This window comes from Phalaenopsis equestris, unplaced genomic scaffold (assembly GCF_001263595.1).
Source record: "Phalaenopsis equestris unplaced genomic scaffold, ASM126359v1 Scaffold000618, whole genome shotgun sequence".
In the NCBI taxonomy this organism is placed as follows: Eukaryota; Viridiplantae; Streptophyta; class Magnoliopsida; order Asparagales; family Orchidaceae; genus Phalaenopsis; species Phalaenopsis equestris.
In genome coordinates this window covers 327,361-348,760 of record NW_018165058.1, presented here as the reverse complement: position 1 = coordinate 348,760, position 21,400 = coordinate 327,361, and the positions used below count along the sequence as shown (strand labels likewise).

At 34.6% G+C, this 21,400-nt stretch overlaps 2 protein-coding genes across 6 annotated transcripts; one reads left to right on the top strand and one right to left on the bottom strand.

The window, feature by feature from the left end:
- The first annotated feature begins 590 nt into the window (after positions 1-590).
- LOC110029975 (6-hydroxynicotinate 3-monooxygenase) lies at positions 591-2,390 on the top strand. 2 transcript variants are annotated; one of them, XM_020732491.1, is made up of 4 exons: positions 591-914; positions 995-1,299; positions 1,393-1,603; positions 1,684-2,390. In XM_020732491.1, the coding sequence occupies exons 1-4, from the start codon at positions 681-683 to the stop codon at positions 2,185-2,187; spliced, it is 1,254 nt and encodes a 417-aa protein (XP_020588150.1). In that variant the 5' UTR covers positions 591-680; the 3' UTR covers positions 2,188-2,390. The 2 variants fall into 2 exon arrangements, with proteins under 2 accessions (XP_020588150.1, XP_020588149.1); XM_020732490.1 differs by having other exon boundaries at positions 591-929.
- Positions 2,391-10,784: 8,394 nt separating this feature from the next.
- On the bottom strand, positions 10,785-16,922 carry LOC110029979 (GDP-mannose transporter GONST4-like). 4 transcript variants are annotated; one of them, XM_020732498.1, is made up of 4 exons: positions 16,650-16,922; positions 16,425-16,517; positions 14,543-15,609; positions 12,072-12,305 (listed from the first exon to the last, which is right to left on the bottom strand). In XM_020732498.1, exons 3-4 carry the CDS (start codon positions 15,587-15,589, stop codon positions 12,273-12,275), a joined length of 1,080 nt encoding a protein of 359 aa, XP_020588157.1. In that variant the 5' UTR covers positions 15,590-15,609; positions 16,425-16,517; positions 16,650-16,922; the 3' UTR covers positions 12,072-12,272. The 4 variants fall into 4 exon arrangements, with proteins under 4 accessions (XP_020588160.1, XP_020588159.1, XP_020588157.1 ...); XM_020732501.1 differs by lacking the exon at positions 12,072-12,305 and adding an exon at positions 10,785-11,075 and having other exon boundaries at positions 16,425-16,922; XM_020732499.1 differs by lacking the exon at positions 16,425-16,517.
- Positions 16,923-21,400: the final 4,478 nt, after the last annotated feature.

Below are 21,400 nucleotides of genomic sequence, written 5' to 3'. Positions count from 1 at the left end.
CTGGTAGAGTTCATCACTTATTTATTGATTGATGATTATATAATGATATAGGCATTACCATATTTCCAAATAAAAAAATGAATGGCTCTATCATTATCATAGTTTAGAACACTCATCTGTCATGTATCAACTGATCAAAGCTGGTTAAAGATTGTGCTATACCGATTGTGATTATACTTACCTCATATTCTTTTGATTCAATGTAATGATTGCTACTGTGATTTTTTTTGCTATTGGTAGAGAATAATCCGGATATGTGCTTCTTTATGCATCCTTCTCATTAGATTAGGTGTTATAACATCAAGTGTTATAAATATAAGTATTAAATTTTAGGTGTTAAATCAAGTGCATAATGATTACATGTAAATTTCTCTTTTTTATGGTCTCGCTTTAAGTTTATTCTTTTTTTTTCCACTGGTATATATTGTAATGTATAATCATTTGTCCTATTCAATCCATAAGCTGGTGCTAAACTCCAAAATAAAACAAAACAAAGCAAAACAGTTTACTTATATCATGCAAGCAAATGCAAGGAAACCACATGCCAATTAACATGACATCATGGAGGAGTAAACTAGAAACAAAACGTAAAGCTGCCAAATTGACAACTAGACTCAGCTCTTCTCCTTCCAGACCCACCTTTCTAATATATTTACTCTCCACAGAGTAAGAGATTTTCAATGGCGGAGAGGGAAGCACCAGGGAAGGCTCTGGTGGTCGGCGGCAGCATAGCAGGTCTTTCTTGTGCACATGCCTTGATCACCGCAGGTTGGGAGTTGACAGTGATAGAGAAGTCTTCATCCCCATCTTCCGGCAGTCCTACAGGGGCAGGTCTCAGCCTTGACCCACAGGCTAGGGAGATCGTCAGCTCTTGGTTGTTAGATCCAGCCATCCTCAATGATGCCTCCTTGCCAGTTGACATTGAACTGGTCCATTTCATTCCCTTAACTTCTTATTAGTTGGTTGCTTCATCCTCCTTTATCTTCTCATGCAGCTCCAGTTTCTGGATGGACAGAAGAAGGTTATGCAGACTGTTGCTAGAGATGATAATTTCAACTACAGATGCTTCCACTGGAAAGATCTGCACTCACTTTTATACAAAGCTTTGCCACCAGGTATAGTTCTGTGGGGTCATCAATTCTTCTCTCTAAGCATATCAGAAAACAAAGCTTCAGTTCAAATCAGAGTCAAAGTTCTGCACACTGATGAGATGAGGGAATTTTCTGCTGATTTATTGATTGCTGCTGATGGGAGTATGTCCACGATTCGACAACATTTCCTTCCTGATCACAAGTTAAGGTTGGAAGTTACAAGCTAGCAAGCAGTGATCAATCAAGTTTGAACCTCTTTCTTCTTTTATTGCTCTGGTTTTATTTTACTGCACTTGAACAGGTATTCTGGTTACTCAGCATGGAGAGGAGTGTATGATTTCTCAAAAAATATTGACTCCGACACCATTGGCACCATTCGTAGAGCTTATCCTGAACTTGGAAAATGCTTGTACTTTGATCTAGCTTATGGAAGCCATTGTGTTCTTTTTGAGCTCAGAAGCAAGCGGCTCAATTGGATATGGTACTTCAACACACCAGAGCCTGACATCAAGGCAAGCTGCCTGCTATCTCTGAATAATAAGTTTTTATATAGTAAGATAAACATGGCAGGATTCTTTAAAATGTTATGCAGGGGAGATCTGTGACCCTGAAGGCAAGTCATGAGTTGATTGAGAAGATGCACGCGGATTCTAGCATAATGTGGAGCTCCGAACTTGCTTGGCTTATTAGAGAAACAAAAAGTCCTTTCATCAATGTAATATATGACAGTGATCCTCTTCCTCAATTGTTCTGGGGCAATGTTGTTTTGGTGGGTGATGCAGCTCATCCTATAACACCACACTGCTCCAGAAGCACAAACATGTCTGTTCTTGATGCTAAGGTCTTAGGCCTCTGTCTGAAGAAGTGGGGGGTGAAGAATTTGGGCATGGCGCTGCAGGAGTTTCAGTCTATTCGATCTCCAGTGATCTCGAGCCAAGTTCTGCACTCCAGACAAGCCGGACGACTCAAGCAAGGGCTTCCTCTTCAAGATAACACAATTTTTAATCCCAAAGAAGCTAGCAGTGAGGAGGCTGCTCAGATTCAACATAAAAGCTTGCCATTCTTTTATAAAGCTCCTGTGTCTCTCGACTTGTAAGTTTGGGCTTTTGAGTTACTGAGTATTACAAGAAATTTTTAAGATTTGTTGTAGTTTATAAGCGCCATCACTCATGTAGCCATAGCCTATAGATAAATTTGAGATTGCTGCTACAACTTTGTAACAAAGAGGCAGTGCCGATTGACATAACTAATTGGCAGACTTTTGCATTGTGGTAATGTCTTTGTTTTCTAACCACGTTTTCTCTGGGTGTTCTTGCTTGTTTGGTGTTGATCAGTTCTAAAGGAATTTAAGGTCATTTCTGAAAGAAAATGGAAGGAGAGGCAAGAGAAGCAGAATACGGAAAAGAAGAAGAAAGGCTTTACTCCAAACATTACATGAATACAGTTACAGAAACACTCACACACATAATATTATATATATATGTGAAATCGAACCCCAGACAAGGGGGGACGTACAACTGACAAGCAGATGTCCGGCCAACTGATCAGTTGATATACATATATACATATATCTATATGTACATACACACATACATACATATATACATACAAGCAGATGTATGTACATATGTATATATATATGTATATATACGTGTACATATGTATATATATAGATGTATATATACGTGTACAATGTATACGTACATGTATATGTACATGTATATGTATACGTACATGTATATGTATATATGTACATGTATACGTACATGTATATGTACATGTATATGTATACGTACATGTATATGTATATATGTACATGTATACGTACATGTATATGTACATGTATATGTATACGTACATGTATATGTATATATGTACATGTATACGTACATGTATATGTACATGTATATGTATACGTACATGTATATGTATATATGTACATGTATACGTACATGTATATGTACATGTATATGTATACGTACATGTATATGTATATATGTACATGTATACGTACATGTATATGTACATGTATATGTATACGTACATGTATATGTATATATGTACATGTATACGTACATGTATATGTACATGTATATGTATACGTACATGTATATGTATATATGTACATGTATACGTACATGTATATGTACATGTATATGTATACGTACATGTATATGTATATATGTACATGTATACGTACATGTATATGTACATGTATATGTATACGTACATGTATATGTATATATGTACATGTATACGTACATGTATATGTACATGTATATGTATACGTACATGTATATGTATATATGTACATGTATACGTACATGTATATGTACATGTATATGTATACGTACATGTATATGTATATATGTACATGTATACGTACATGTATATGTACATGTATATGTATACGTACATGTATATGTATATATGTACATGTATAATATGTACATGTATACGTACATGTATATGTATATATATGTACATGTATACGTATATATATATATATATATATATATGTATATGTACATATATATATGTACATATACATATATATACATGTACATATACATATATATACATGTACATATACATATATATACATGTACATATACATATATATACATGTACATATACATATATATACATGTACATATATATACATATATATACATGTACATATACATATATATACATGTACATATACATATATATACATGTACATATACATATATATACATGTACATATACATATATATACATGTACATATACATATATATACATGTACATATACATATATATACATGTACATATACATATATATACATGTACATATACATATATATACATGTACATATACATATATATACATGTACATATACATATATATACATGTACATATACATATATATACATGTACATATACATATATATACATGTACATATACATATATATACATGTACATATACATATATATACATGTACATATACATATATATACATGTACATATACATATATATACATGTACATATACATATATATACATGTACATATACATATATATACATGTACATATACATATATATACATGTACATATACATATACATATATATCTCAGATACATACATATATATCTTTATATATACATACATGTATATAGATACATACATATATATATCTCTATATATACATACATGTATATAGATACATACATATATATATATCTATATGTACAATATATATATGTGCGTGTTTCTGTGTGTGGATGTGTGTATGTATGTGTGTGTATACATATATATATAGATGTATGTGTACATATATACACACATACATATACACATACACATACATATATTCTATATATACATACATGTGTATATAGATATATGGATGTATATATCTATATATACATACATGTATATAGATATATGAATGTATACATCTATATATACATACATGTATATAGATATATGGATGTATACATCTATATATACATACATGTATATAGATATATATATATATATACATGTATATATAGATACATGTATATATAGATATATATATATATATATATCATACATATACATACATATATTTGTACATACATACATACATACATACATGTATATGTATAGATGTATGTATATGTATGTATATGTATGTATGTATATAGATGTATGTATATGTATGTATGTATACATACATACATATATATATATATGTGTGTGTGTGTGTGTGTGTGTGTGTGTGTGTGTGTGCGCACGCGCGCGCGCATAGGTAATTAAGATTATATAGAATATATAGGTAATAAGCTTAATATAGAAGATTACATAAAAAGTACTCTAATTAAGCTATAATTAGGAAGCCCACAAGTAATCCCGTAAATATATCATTCATCTTTGTTATTAGCCCCCCGCAAACTAATAATTCCTCAAAGAGATATTGTTAGCTTAGTTCGAAGAGATATTGTAGCTTAGTTCAAAGAGTGCAAAATCTAGGAGTAGGAACAGCTTTAGTGGAGATGTATGTTATCTGGTCATCCGAACACAAATATTGTAGTGTAATTTCGTTTGGTTGGATGTGATCCTGAATAAACACAAATATTGTAGTGTAATTTCGTTGGGTTGGATGTGATCCTGAATAAAATGATAGTTGATTTCAATATGCTTAGTTTTAGCATAAGAAAATTGGGTTCTGATCAATGGCCATGGCGGATATGTCATCACAGCAGATGGTTGTAGCAATAGGAAGAGAGACTTGAAAATCTTGTAGAAGTCACCGTAGCCATATAACTTATGTCACAGCTAGAGAGATGAAGCAATATTCCACTTCACTGGAGGATCGTGCAACCGAAGGTTGCTTCTTTACATTCCACGAGAGAAGATTAGGACTAACAAAGATGCAATAGCTACTAATAGATATTTGATCACTCACATCACTAGCCCAACTTGCATCAACATAGGTGTGAAGAGTAATTGGACTAGCTTTGAACGGTAGGCCTAAATCTGAAGTGCCATGTGAATACCTCAAAAGACGCTCAAGTTGCTGATAATGACACTAAAACGAAGCTTGAAAATGTTGGGAAAGAGAGTTAACGACGACCATAATGTCTGGTCTCGTCAAGATAAGGTACTGGAGTGATCCTACAAGCTGTCGATGTAGGGATGGATTCGGGAAGAAATCAATGGAATCATTGGAATTTTTTATGGAAATAGGTGGAGGGATGGGCGCCGGATTGCATGCTATCATTCCAGCACGACTTAAGATCTCATGAACATAGCTCTTTTGATTAAGATGATAGCCATACTGGGTTCAATTGATATTGATTCCAAGAAAAGCAGAGATCAAATCCAAAAATTTCATAGAAATATGGGCTTGTAATTCGAGTTGAAGTTGCCGCACTTTAGTGATATCATTTACAGTTGACAATGGTTAAGAAAATGGTATGTTTTGGAGGAATGCAAGCCATCTCTTACGAGTATGCCCGATTTTTCTGTACTCCATATACATATAACAACAGACATGCAGTGCACAAGCGCCCACGCACCCCCACACACACAGGCATTGAGAATGATGAGCAATAACTTAAAAATGGAAATTTACATTTGTAGAACATAATTCTTATGTATTTATCTCTCTCGCTGTAATTTTCATATTTACATAACATTTTCGTGTTTTAAAAATGATAGTATTGTTATTTTTAATGTGAAATTAAGGATTTGCAATAGAGATGTAAATACATAAGAATTGTGTTCTATGTATGCAAATGCCCCATTTCAAGTAATATATATATATATTGAATCTTTGTTTTTGGAGAAATGCAGCAAACATTTCTCCTTTCACCATAAGCCAAAGATTCTTTCACATGATAATACACATGGTACTATATTCCTGTTTTTATATAGTTTTTTTACTTAATAAAAAAATCAATCATTCTGTTTTATCGTTTGATGTTGAATGATTTTCTTATACACCACATAATTCATATGAAATTATATATCTAACACCTAAATTTTAATTTTTTTACATTTATGCCACTCTACCCATGTTCGAAAAGGTGTGCTCCACTTTTTAAAAATTAATAATAGTGGTAATTTTGATGTGATATAAGAGTTTTGAGTAGAATAGATGTAAATATCAAAGTACAAATAATATATATGTAAATTCATAAGAATTGTATTGTATGTATGTAAATGCCCTTTGTTCATTTTGAATTCATTGCGACAATTGCATGTTTTTTTCCCATTCAGTTCATTATGTGTGTTGTAGTAGGAAAGTGCTAAGAAAAGTTGTGAGCTGCAAGCCTTTTTTTTTCAGTAATTTACATATATACCACACTATTTCTATGGATTTACATTATATATATAGAGAGAGAGAGAGAGAGAGAGACACACACACGCGGAAAAAATTTGCGTGAGATAGACGTACGCAGTGCTGCGTACGATATTGAGGTTAAAATGAGGGTATAAGGGGGTTATATCCGCGGTGTAACCCCTTGTAACCTCCCTATAACTTTCTGCAACTTACCTGTAATCTACTAATAAATTCTTAATATACGATAACAGAAGCGCGAAACCTATTTTAGGTTACAGAAGGTTACAGGGAGGTTATACCGCGGATGTAACCCCATTATACCCTCGATATATATAGAGAGAGAGAGAGAGAGAGAGAGAGACACACGCGGAAAAAATTTGCGTGAGATAGACGTACGCAGTGCTGCGTACGATATTGAGGTTAAAATGAGGGTACAAGGGGGTTATATCCGCGGTGTAACCCCTTGTAACCTCCCTATAACCTTCTGCAACTTACCTGTAATCTACTAATAAATTCTTAATATATGATAACAGAAGCGCGAAACCTATTTTAGGTTACAGAAGGTTACAGGGAGGTTATACCGCGGATGTAACCCCCTTATACCCTCGATATAGAGAGAGAGAGAGAGAGAGAGAGAGAGAGAGAGAGAATGCTTGCTTTGCATGAAAATATGCATTTACCTTTTAAAGTTAAATTAGATATTTTTATGTGATATGAAAATTTTGGGTGGTATAAATGTTAAAAATAAAGTTTAGATGTTAGATATATGTAAATACATAGTAACTGGGTGGTATGTATGTAAATGCCCTCATCTGCATTTAAATAAATAAAATGTCTAATATGGAATGAGCAGAAATTATCATAGGAGTTCTAATTTATGTAATTTGAGGTAAATGTATTTTAGGTTAATAACCATACCCTAAACCCTTGTTGATCATCAAAACATAAAAATAGAAACAACCATGAAGCAAATAAGCACCAATTTATTTTCTTAGAAACTCTGAAACGTCACATATTTTAGACCTCTATTTATAAAAAGGTGCAGTTTTTTACAGTTAATTTTCTTAAAAGTTTGCTATAGACCTTTTTAAGAGAAATGCATGAACATCGTGAAATTTCTGAGGATGATATTTGTTATGTGTTCTTTATTTATTTTTTTTTTCTCTAATTATGAAAATAAGGATGTTGAATTCAACATTGTCCGTGAATTACACCAAATAACTAAAATATTAATGAGGAGAGAGAGAGAGATGAACAGCATTGATGATTCATGTTATGTTTACTTCATTTATTGATGATTCATTTTATGTTTACTCCATTTATTGTAGTGGTATATTAGTGATATTATATTTTTACCCTTCTTTGGAAAGGATTTATATTAGGGCATCTCTATTTTATAAGCACTGGCAAATCATCTGATTGCCTCTGGCTCAGCTAGCTAAGCTTTATTGATTTGGCTCTGCTGTATCAACTTGGTTGGTAGAGTTTGGTAGGCCGATTTGATCTGGTTGCCTGTCTTTGATCCCTGGTAATGACTAAGGAGTCTCCGAGTCTCCGTTGGGTGGTCAGAGAAACTTTGTAGAACAAGCTCTTTATATCGAGTCGGCTTTCCTGCAATGGATGGTTGGTATGCCATCTTGTCTCATTTTCGGTCAAATGGCTAATACTTGTATAGTCCGATCATGTGGCTTAGTTGACTTGGCTCGTATGACTTGATTTGTCCAATTAGGTGAGCCTCACGATCTTCTTACAATGAATCTGCTCTATCATATACTGCATAACTCCAAATAAATTAATTTACAGCACAATTATCAACTCAGCATCAACCACGATACTGGTTACTGAAACATACTTGACAATTTTTGGATAAGAAAAAACTACTACAACATGATATCAAATTCATATACGTGCATAATCTGGATAGAATGACTGCAGGAGAAAGTAAATTTAGCATAAAATATGATTGCAATAATATTAAACTAAGAGGAAGTATACTAACTTTAAAATTATATTTCTTGGCGATGTTGACCATCCCTATGAAGTAAGTAGGAAGAAAGGCCAATAAGTATAGAGAAAATATCATGAGTTTTGTTGTCGTTTACAATGACATGTGGAGCCGAGGTGAGTAAAATCAAATTAATGCAACATGTACACTAATCTGATAAACTATTTAAAGTCACATCTAGACAAATTTATATAGGAATATAATTAAGTTTAGCATATATGGAATTCATTTACATACATTATTGATGAGGTCGATCATTTCAAGGAATAAATTCATGCTTTGAGTCCATGCATTAAACTCAAGCAATGTTAAATTAAGCGTGAACGATCTTAGGCTAGTCCTAGGTAGAATCACACAAGCTAGAGTCAAATTGGTTGACTTCAAATGAAGTAACTTCAAATTAAGCTTTAGAATCTTTACGGAAAGCTTTGAGTAAATTTAACATGAATTTGACTGAATGGGATTAAGCCAAGCAATTTTAAGGAACTCAAAACTGAGTTAGATTAAGTCCTACATATAGGCTAAGTTGGCCCAATTCAGGGAGGTCAAAATTCCAAAAACCTTTTTTGGCCTTCAACAATAGTCAACTTTAGTAAATCCGATGAAATACTCACAAACAATAATCAGGCTTCCTAAATTGGTGCATCCATTAAGACTCGGCCGAGAAATCAATTGGCTTCTATAAAATAATCAAGTAGTTGAACAGCATGAATTGAAATATGATATTAAATTCATGGCAACCTAAGCTCAAAATAAACAAAACCCAAACTATGACAGAGAGTGAAGGTCAACAAATTGAACCACAAAATGCCCAAATCCTTCATTCAAGTGCGGGAAAGTTAAATAAGATCAAGTTATGATTGCCAAGCAACCAAATGAGCTAGATGGGTGTTAGGCTCAAGATTGGAATGAATGAAATCTAATTGCGCACAATTTAGGCCCGCAATGATCAATTAGCATAGCCGAAGGTATGGGAGATCATTGAATTAGACATAAAAGCCCATTAAATTGATTAATGATCAACTGATTTAAAAGAATCGATTGCAGATTTTATAGAAGGCGCGAGGTCTGATTGATTTTACCAGATCAATCACAAACAGGATAGGGCTGGGCTGAATCAAATCCCGTCAACTAACGCAAAACCAATTCAACTGACATTGAGGAACGTTAATCAAATCAAGAAGGCATGCATTAGGCTGAATTATGTCATAAGACATCACATGTGGCATAACTAAACTCGTGTTGAGTCAACCAAAACTACTTGGATGCAAAGGTTTACCAATTAATTTGAGAAAACAGAAGATTGCGCATGGCAATGCTAATTCAATTAAGGGACTGCAATATATCAATTGGGTTATACCATAGGTCGATAAAAAGGTTTGATTCCTAATAAAATTTTTAGTGACAATGGGAAAGGTACTTCATCATCAAGAAGATTGCAGGTTCATAAGCTTAAAAACAAAAGACCGAAAACGAATTAATGTGGCAACAACTTGTAACGCTTTTGCTTGATAAAGATTTTTTATAAGAATTTTAGTGTCATGAAAACTTGCTCATAATTGATGCCAAAGGAGGATTGCTTGGTGAATAGAAAAAACAATCATAATAAAAACAAATATCTTCAAATCCACTTATAAAAGTGAGTAATTCACTAGCATCAAAAGAATGTCACAAATCTATAAGAACTCAATGACATTTTTATACAAATAAAGATACATCAATACAATTCATTCCACCATGTCTTTAACTTATAACAACCTTACAGTAAACAACTATTCGTGGGCAATGCAAGTCACTTTGGCCTACTGGTTAAAGAGGTTTATCTTTCAACCAAGAGGTTATGAGGTTTATCTTTCAACCAAGAGGTTATGGGTTCAAGGACTTGCATATACAGTGTCCGTGCGTTTAGGCATGCGTTTAGGGGAAAAATAAAATTAATTATCAGCTAAAATAACAAATCACTAAATGCTAACAAACTTACCTTAAAGTGCTCGCTAATCAACTTAATCCGCCACAGTAGTAGGAGTTATGTTAGTTTATTTCCCTAGGAATGGGAATAGAGCAATGGTTTCCCAGAAGTGCTAAGCCAGGACACCCATCCTTCTAAATGTAACAGTGGATGCTCCTCTTGCATCTCGTGTGGAAATTAAGCATCAATATCGTGTGTGGGAATTAGACTTTCACACAGTTGACAGTAGAGAATAATGCACTATATTGTAAGAGCCTCCTATAGCTATACCATATAGCACATAACATGAAATGCTATTTAAGAAAAAAAGTTACATAAAATATGAATAATTTATTAATAATTCAACAATCTAAGAAAAAAATACACACACATACAGACACACTCGATGTCACACAATTTAGCATGTAAAAATGTGTGTGAAAGTTGACCAAAAAATAATCAATTCAACAATCTAAGAAAAAAATACACACACACATACAAACACACTCGATGTCACACAATTTAGCATGGAAAAATGTGTGTGAAAGTTGACCAAAAAATAATCAAATTTAAAGTCCATCCGTCATTATAAAGAAAATAATTAAATTTATAAATAAAACTATCATAATAACAAAGCTAATATTAAGATAAAATATTAAATTTTAGAGCTGAGCTTAAGAGCATACGAAATATTTAGTTTACAACGCTCATATTCATCAAAAGCTAATGTAGGCCTCGTTTGAGAGAGTGGTGCTACCCCATTCCACTGCAAAGAACGTGGCAAGAACGCTCACCCAGCTGATCCAACTTTTCCCAGAAATGCTTCTACCGCAACAACATTTATCACAGTATTGGGATCGCGGCATTAGAGCTCTGTTACACTGTTCTGGACCTACGTTGCTTCGGAGAACGAAAGAACAAAAATACCCTAAAGGATGAGTGATTCGCAGGCAATCTCTTCGGCATTTCCCGCTTTTCGGCCTCCTTCGTTTCCACTTGTTGGTTTTCCTATTTCACCTCCACCTCTTCCACATTTCTCATTTTTTCTCTCATTCTGGCTCTTTGTTCTTCCTCGCCAGCGTCGCATCGATAGATTCAAAGATCGTCCCTTAAATCAGTGAAAGAAAGTAGAAATATGTGTGTTTGATTCTTAATATGTATGTAATTTTTCCTGCTATGTGGAATGGTCCCCCCCCCCCTCCGACGATCGCTCCAATCTGTCTTATGCGTGTATGAAAATTCTTCATTCGAGCTTCAGCAATGTCAAGGTGTCCACCGCCAGTGTGTGTCTCCAGTGCCACAATAAGCCATTGGTGCAATGCTCCATGTCTGGAAATCATTACATGCTTGCTACTTGAAGCACTAAGCTTTAGATCTGGCATCCTTTCCCGCTCGCCATGAGGAAGCCCATTATCCCTGCGGTAGATTCGCTAGCAACACCCACTGCGAATGGATTTTCAGAGATGACGGAAGCTATTATAGTCTTTAATTTCTATAATAGAGTTTAAAAATACACACCAAATTTTGTATTCAAAGTCATCTCGTTTTACCAACCGTAACTTTAAAAGGGAGCTTTTCGAATGTTGCTTTTAAATTAAATTTTCTCAAAGGTAAGGTCTGCTCAAACAAGACCGTAGTGATAGCAAAAGTCATCATCGTCTTTATATTTATCACTTAAATTCTTATCACCCTAATCATCTTCATGTCATAATCTTTTTTAGATCAATATTGAATGTTTTATATTCTTTGATACACACCACCAGCTCTCACAATAGTGCTATATTCAAGACAATTAAAAAAGAACAATTCATAAAACTAAACTAACAAAATAACACACAATATATGAGTTATTCGTTATAGCACATAATGTGCGCTATTTTGTCTCTAAATGCCTTTCTACCACGATAGTATAAAAGGAGTATTTGGTTAAGTTAGGAGCTATCTTGCACTACTGATAAGCATGGACTTCATTTCTCAAGCATAGGAAAAGCAAAACTAGCACCCCTACAAGAGAGAGTTAGGTAAAGTTGCTCGCTCTAAGAGCATAATCAGTTCTCCTCAAGACTTTCGAAAACTAAGAAAATGTCCAAATAAGCGAAGAAATACTTTTTAAAAACAAACATATTCCACATATTGATTTCTATAGATAAATCAAATTTATGAATCATACAGTAAATTTATGAAAGCAAGAAATAAAATATAAAATTAGAAAATTTATGATAGTTTCAAAGATACAATTAGATTTCATATTAGGAAAATCAATTGTAGAAGAAATATTTCTATTAAAACAATTAATGAAAAAGCATATCAAAGATAAAAATATTAAAGAGCACTAGCTAGTTCATAAAAATTCCAATCACAGCAAGGATTATCATTCAGTCTATTCACTTAGCATCGACATGGAGATACCTACAAATGAACATTAAAGAGAGATGCATAGGTGTATTGTTTTTCCAAATAACATAATTCTAGTCTGATATATCCACCAAAACACGTGAAACTTTAGAATAATAAAAAAATTCTAGTCTATGTATATCCACTAAAATAAGTGAAAATTTAAAATTATAAAAAAAGAATATTAGAAAGAAAATAACTTAAATTAGTAGAACATATACAAATATAATATACAATCTTAATCGCATCATATAAATAATTATCAATAAATATTATTAGAAGATATTTATCGCATTGAAGAAATAAAGATTATTAGAAGATATGATGTCTAGCTGCGACAAATATAAAAAGAGAAGGAAAATAAGAGAAACAGATTATGGAGTAAACATTTGAAAGTAAGTATTTGAATTCTTATTCTTGTTTCTAAAACTAGGGGAAGAAGGCCTTTCTGTGTGCTATGAATGAAATCAATTGCGCAATACTTGAAATTATGTCTTATTTTCAGGTACTTTGAACAGTTATTTTAGTCATGTTCATTGTTAATGCTTTTCCACACACTTTTCAAAACATTAGAATCTTCCAATTAGGATATTCTACCATTCTATTCCAATCTAGTTCTGCATTGTAAAGCATAAGGGTGCAACATATCATGATACACAGGTTCTAATCTCATCAACTAAGTATAAGAGCTATGCCGAAAAGATTAAATTAAAATGCTTCATGTCTCCACCTTAGGAATTATAGAAGCATATAAAATCTCATATGATAAAATAATCTAGGGAAGAAGACCTTTCTGTGTGTTATGAATGAAATCAATTGCGTCAATACTTGAAATTATGTCTTATTTTCGGGTACTTTGAACAGTTATTTTAGTCATGATCATTGTTAATGCTTTTCCACACACTTTTCAAAACATTAGAATCTTCCAATTAGGATATTCTACCATTCTATTCCAATCTAGTTCTGCATTGTAAAGCATAAGGGTGCAACATATCATGATACACAGGTTCTAATCTCATCAACTAAGTATAAGAGCTATGCCGAAAAGATTAAATTAAAATGCTTCATGTCTCCACCTTAGGAATTATAGAAGCATATAAAATCTCATATGATAAAATAATCTGATGGAAGTAGCAGGGGCTAATGAGAATTGAGATATTATCAACCATGAAAATTTATTTACCTAAATATTTCAAAAAAAAGCATTACATAATTCATTTCTCTCTAACATGACAAACGAACCCTACTAGCGAATAAAAAAAAGAAAAAAAATACTAATTTCATACATTGGAATCTTTTCGCGAGATACTCGATATTTGGTTCTCAGCATCAGAATCACTGTCCCCAGCCATATCTTTTGCCTGCTTAGCAACTGCAGAATCATGTTGTGCTGAAGGCATTGTACTACCGGTAACTGATTGCTGATAGAGAATCCCACCAGCAAGAGTGAAAAGTAGGCAAACTAAGCCAAATGGAGAGGCATGTTTATCCCATATCAGAACATTGATTGCAACTGTGAGGAACTTATTCACAACACCTGTCACCGTAAAAGCCGTAGCCGAGACAGCTTTCCTTGCGGCAAAACCAAAGAAACTGATGAGCAAGCCAAACACACAGGACAAGCTAACTGCAACAAATGTCCCAAAATCAAACCAAGGCCCAGATCCCAATCCAACAGCAGTCAAAACATCAGCATACTCCCCAGTCAACACCAAAAATATTGGTACCATCATCAAGGATAAAAGATTATTGTAGAAGACAAAGCCCCAAGTGTTGAGCCCAAGGTTCGTCACCATGTGTTTTATGTAGACCATCTCTGTTGTGATTGTGATCAAATAAGCAAAAGCCCACGAATATGCAGTGAGTGTGAAAGCTGAATCAGTCATCACATACCCAATAGCACCACCTAGTATAATCACCAGAGATAAAAATGTGAGTTTTGAAGGGCATGGCTGTTTTCTAAATGCAGTGTCAGCAATGGCTACCAATAGTGGTGTCAAAGAGCGAAACACTATAAAAGTGTCAACATTAGCATGCCTGAGGAGATTCGTGTTGGTGAATATAGCAAGATAGAAGACAGTGGCCGCAGGTAAAAACTTTTTGGCTATTTCTATGGTGAAAGGATCATGGTGGAGAAAACCCAATTTTCCAAGGATCCATACACTAGAAGCACAAATCAGGTATTGCAATGCTGTTAAGAGACCAGGATAATTGAATTTTGTGATGGCTAATTTGTTAATGACAGCAAGCAAGCTCGAACACAGAGCATATCCCACAATAAGGCTACTGGTAGCATAATACTGTTTTGCCGCTTCAAGTTTTATGGTTGCCATGGTTCTAAAAACCTGAAAACCTGTCAAGATTACATGTTATTTCATAAGTTCAGAGAAAGCACATAACACAAGTAGAGGAGTCCGGAAAAAAATTGCTGGATATTTCTGATAGTGTTGAGCTCATTGAACCAAGTATAAAAGTTTATATGTATATAAAATTATATTTTTTCAATACAAAAACAGGCATGACAATACATACTTTATATCCTAGGATGCTTAAAAGAAGTCACATTGTAAGAATTTAACAGTTTTTTTTTTTAATATACAAGGGAAGTCATCAATTGATATGCTGGAGCCTTTGATGATCATCAGCTTGATTAATTAGACATGTTTAGAAAGGAATCGAATAGGAACAATAATTTTAAGCATTGAAATTGAGCTTATTTATGTTTAACTCAATAGTTAACGCACTAAATTTAACAAAAATACGGATTTTCCATATTCAACTCAGAAGGCAAGGTGCATCACTGGTGCTTAGTACAAGCATCAAGACAAAATAGAACGGATTCCCCCGTCTCCTAAAATTAAACAATTAAGGAAAAAAGAAGAGTAAAAAAATAGAAATAATTGATGCGAGCAGAAATATATACAAAGCCCCCATTTAGTTTCTTGAAATTGACAGCATGTTTTGAAAATACAACAAAATTTGCTGCTCCCATCATATAGTTGGTTTAGAGAGAAATCAGCATTTGCTTATAGCATCACAAATCCTCTTAAACCTACCTTGTATATGACGATTTTGATTTCAGAAAAAATCATTAGTTTCCAAACAACTCTACAAAGTACAAAAACACCAAATAAAACCTGAAGAGAATTTAAAATACAAAGAAAATACCTTCAATCCAGAGTAGCAGCAAGACCGACACTCAGATCTACTATATCATGCAGCAATGCAAGCAGAAACAGAGATATTTCTATAATTACTTCACTGATCCAGGAGCAAAGGGTTACACGGATCCAAAACGCTATTATGGTTAGGAGTGAAAAAAAAAATAATGGAGAACAGCAAGGGATCACTGAATGATAATTGACAGAAACCGAGTGAAACGAAGATGTTTACTCGATCTCAAGAAGAAGCTACAAATTTGTTGAACTCCAACCCTAAATGTTTCTGGTGGGAGCAGATCAGAAAGAGGAGAAAGATGGGAGTTGCGACTCGGCTCAGGTAGCTCCGATGCGGGGCTTCGACGACGACGGCCGGTGTGCTTCGACGGCGTACCGACCCTTCAAAGGGAGCTCCGAACAAGTGATCCAGAGGAAACTCGTGAATTGGATTTAGGGCTTCTGGTTTTAATTATAAATTAGTGGCATTTTTCTTTCATAAAAGTTGAATTCATTTCTTTTCTACATGACGAAATTCTTAGGATTTTTTTAATATATATATATATATATAATGAAATGCAAAGTTTGGAATGATAACATATTTTTTACTTGTCAATCTATACAAATTTTTCTAGAATAGAATTTCTTCAAATCATCTTCGATCCATGTTTCCTGTGTAGGTTTTCACCTTGTATGTTTTGAGGTGATCTGTTTGTCGATGATGAATGGCTGGATCCACATCAATTCAAGCTTTAGCACAGTTTGTCCTCGTGTGGTTGGGTCAACTTCTTCAACACGAGGTCCTTGGGGGTGAAGTTATTCTCTCCAACGTGTTTGTTAGAGTATCGATATGTCTGCCTCTTAACTTTTTCCTACCAAAGGGCTGAGTTGGCTCATTTCTCCTTGATAAGGTCAAGCGTGAGCATTATTCCCTCATCATTTTCTTCCAGCCACTAAGCAAAATCTGCTTTGCCAAATATTAAGATTGTCATCACTCTTTGGCTATGATAATTGTATTCGACCGGCAACAATACTTCCATCTCATGCGATAGCAAGCATGAAGTCTGCTCAGTTGCTATGGAAGGTATCATCTGAACTGTCGCCCAAAGAGTAGACGGAAGTTTCTCGACCCAATTCCCATTTGATCCTTCAACTTTTTTCCTCAGCAAGTTTAAGATGTTCTAGTCAGCTGCTTCGACTTACCCATTTGTTTGAGGGTAGTGAACAGACACAAACTTCATGTTGATCTTCTAACTCTAACAAAAAATTTTTATCCCTTGGTGGGCAAATTGTGTCCCTTTATATATAATGATCACCAGTGGTAGCATATATCAATAGATCAAATTTTTCCATATGAAGTATTTAACGAACTATTTTGTGATCTAGATGAGCACCTTAGGTTTGATCTATTTGGAAAAACAGTGCGCAAAAAAAAAAAAGAAAAAAAATTAGTGTTGGCCTCTCAATGGGAGAAAGGGTTCAAGGATGTCTAGTGTTGAGATGGTGAAAGACCATGGGATGACGATCGACTGTAGTTTGTGTGTTGGTTGAGGTTGCAACAATGCATATTTTTTACATTGCTTGCATCACCTTGAGAGCTCCACGGTATATTTTTGATATGTCGATTAAAAATAACCCTGTTGTTACATTGGACATACTAAAATTTTTCCTCTGGAGTGGCCTTCACAGTCCTCTGAGTGTACCTCTCGGATGGTTTTTTTTGCCTCGTTTTCTTTTATACACCTCATGTACAATGATGTGATTGATCATTGGAAAATTTATCCCTCGATCAAAATATATTAGGCTACTTTTATTTTGAAGGGCTATAGATCGGTAACTTCTTCTTGGTCTTCTCGGTCTCGAGATATAGATGTAAGGATTCACCCAGCTTTTTAGTCCTTAAGTTTCTAATTCCATTGCTTTGGCTTCCTTGATGGTTTGTGGGTCGAGCATTTAAGCTATTTTGTCTCCCTAGTGGATGCATTTGGATATGACATCTATTACTTGGTTCTCTTATTGGGTGATATGCTTGATATTGAAGCCCCAGTATTTCCATCTCAATTTTGGTTTTACTGAGAAATTATCTATCATTTTGTCCCTAACCTCAAATTCTACATTCACTTGATTCACCACTAGTTGCAAAGTCATATTTTACTAGAACATACCGAGCGCCCACCTCATAAATGAATCTTAGCCTGACAATTAAGGTTTCATATTTAGCATGGTTGGAAACTTTGAATTCAACTTTTATTGTGTGTAACAAGTACTACATTATCAAGTTAGTTAGAGCAAGGACAAACCCTACCCTAGTCTGATTAAACACTTCGTCGATGTAGAAGACCCACATGGATATAACTATCACTTCTTTGCCAGACTTGCTTGATTTTAAAAAATGCTAAAAAATCAGTCATGGCTTGTGATTTGATTATAGTTTAGAAGATAAAAGAGATACGAGTACTTTACCCATCAGAGGAGCCAACTGAGTGCTCCAGCCTAAAGAGGACAAATTTGAGTGGGTGGTCGGTGTTGAGGATGAAGCCTACAGGCTGAAATAATGAGAGTAATTGCTAGTTTTTTTTTCATAATTTGATACTTGAGATCGGCTCCTTGGAGGACTCAACTGACATAGTAAACTGAGATTGCTTCCTTAGCACCTCTTGCACTAAAACCAAATTGATGACTTCAGGTCCCACCACTAAGTATAAGGAGAGCTCGTTGTTCGACTTTGGGCTCTGGAAGAGTGGTGACGATGCTGGGGAGTCTTTCAGCTTTCTGAATGATTATTTGCATTCATCTGTCTAAATGAACTTCTTTTCCCGCCTGAAGGCTCCGAAAAGGCGGCACACATATTGCCCGATTTTGAGATGAATCGGCTTAGGCCTACAATCCAGAGATCATTTTTTGAACTTCCTTCGTGTTTCGAGAAGATGTCATCCCAATTAAAGTGTTTCGAAAAAAAAATTTAGATCTTTAATATGTTTTTAAGCTATTTTGCTTTTTACCAACACATCATACACTTATATCTTAATATTTTTTATTTTTCTTTGAAAAGATTACATCCATCATTTGTCGGTATATCGCGCCAATATTTTTTCACCCAAATGTCATTATATTGTAACATTGCACAACCTTGCTTTTGATGAATGATGTCTTCTCTGCATTGGTTGGGTTCATCTTGATTTGGAGATAGCCAGAAAAAAGCTTTAAGGAAACTTATTAGTAAGTGACTAACCACTGCATCGAAGAGTGCAATGATCATTGGCAGAGGGTAATTGTTTTTCGAGCAAGCGATATTTAGGTTTTTGAAGTCAATGTACATTCACCATTTGCCATTCACTTTCTGGACCATGAGTATGTTTGATACCATCAAAAGTATTGAACTTCTTGAATGTAGTCGGCTTCTAGCAGCTTCTTCACCTCTTTTTGAATTCGCTCAACAAGAGTGATGACCAAGGACCTCATTTTCTGCTTTATTAGTCAGGCCACTGAATTTATGTTTAAGCAGCGGCACACAACATCGATTGGTATTAATGGAACCTTGAGGGTGGACCAGGCAAAGACATCTCAATTTTTTTTGGAGGGTATTGATCAACATATCTTTCGACCATGCATCAAAGGCTTCGCTTATTAGAACAAATTTCTATCAGGCCTGCCTTTGATTGTTGGGATTTCAAGGGTGGTCTTGCTGGTCTCGACACTCCCTTCACACAGAATTTTGAGCTCAAGTGGCTATTACATGATGGTTCTGACTATTAAGAAGTAATAGGTGCAGGGTTGCTTAAAGTTGCCTCAAATAATTACTATTTCCCCATCGTCTGGGAATTTCATAGCCACCTAATAAGTCAAGGAGCAAACTTGAAGTTGTTGAGCATGGCACAGACGAAAAATGGTGTTTAACGTGGATGACAAGTTCACCACTTTGAAATCTTCCATGTTGGTAAATTATATATCATTTTCTACCCAGATGATCATCAGCATGATGATGCTCAATTCTTCTTTCATTTATTGAAAAATCATAAAGTGAGTTTGTGGCAACAATAAGTTGGTCATTCCTGAAACCCATCTTATAGAACACTAACTTGAATAATCTATTCATAGAGTTATCAGTATCGATAAGGATATTCCCAATATGATAGTTATTGATTATTGTAGTGACGATGATAACATCGTTGTAGGGATTCCCCTTAGAGGGTAGGTCCTCATCAATGAAGATGATGAGGGGTTGCTAGTTGAGCTTGAGTGATGACGGTTATGCATAATTATCTTAACTGAAAACACTTTAGGCTAGCTTGACAGGATGAGTATATGCATCCTCTGAAGATGGCTGAAACAATGTTGACAATGTGGATGACATGAGCTCGGACTGGCTCGATCAAAATTTCTTCCATCGGAGCTTTTCACTATCTCGGTCATCGAAACTTCAATAGTCATCTTGGGAAATTAATGATTGTGCAACAAGCGCTCGTTGTATCAATCTACTTGTTGGTCAAGGTATCGGTCCATGCTCTTTCAATGGTAAATTTTGTCAGTTGTTCAGTTATCCTAGGGCGGGCGAGTACTTATGTATCACTGGTGGTTGGAAGAATGGGAATCATCATTTGATCTCCATATGTCGCATTCAGAGGCATTCTTTTGCGGGCGACGAGCGAAGGGCTATGTTGTGGAGCAAACATGGGTGGAGTTATACACTTTTTAATGAAATATGATTTTTGTCCAACTCTAAAAACTCAGCCAGTATCTTCGATCGTTGTATGCCCAATGCATACCAAAAAGTTCATTTCTTCTACCCTTGAGCTAGAATAACATGAGATATTATAGGTTATAGATCTCTCTGTTCTAACATCTCCTTTTAGAATTGAGTGATAAACGAGTGAAAACTCTCATTCTACTTCTGTCATATCCGTAGAAGGTCCTGCAAATTTTTCTATGGTTTTTGAGCATTGAAAAACTGTGCAACAAACATTTGTTTGAACACACCAAAGGATGTAA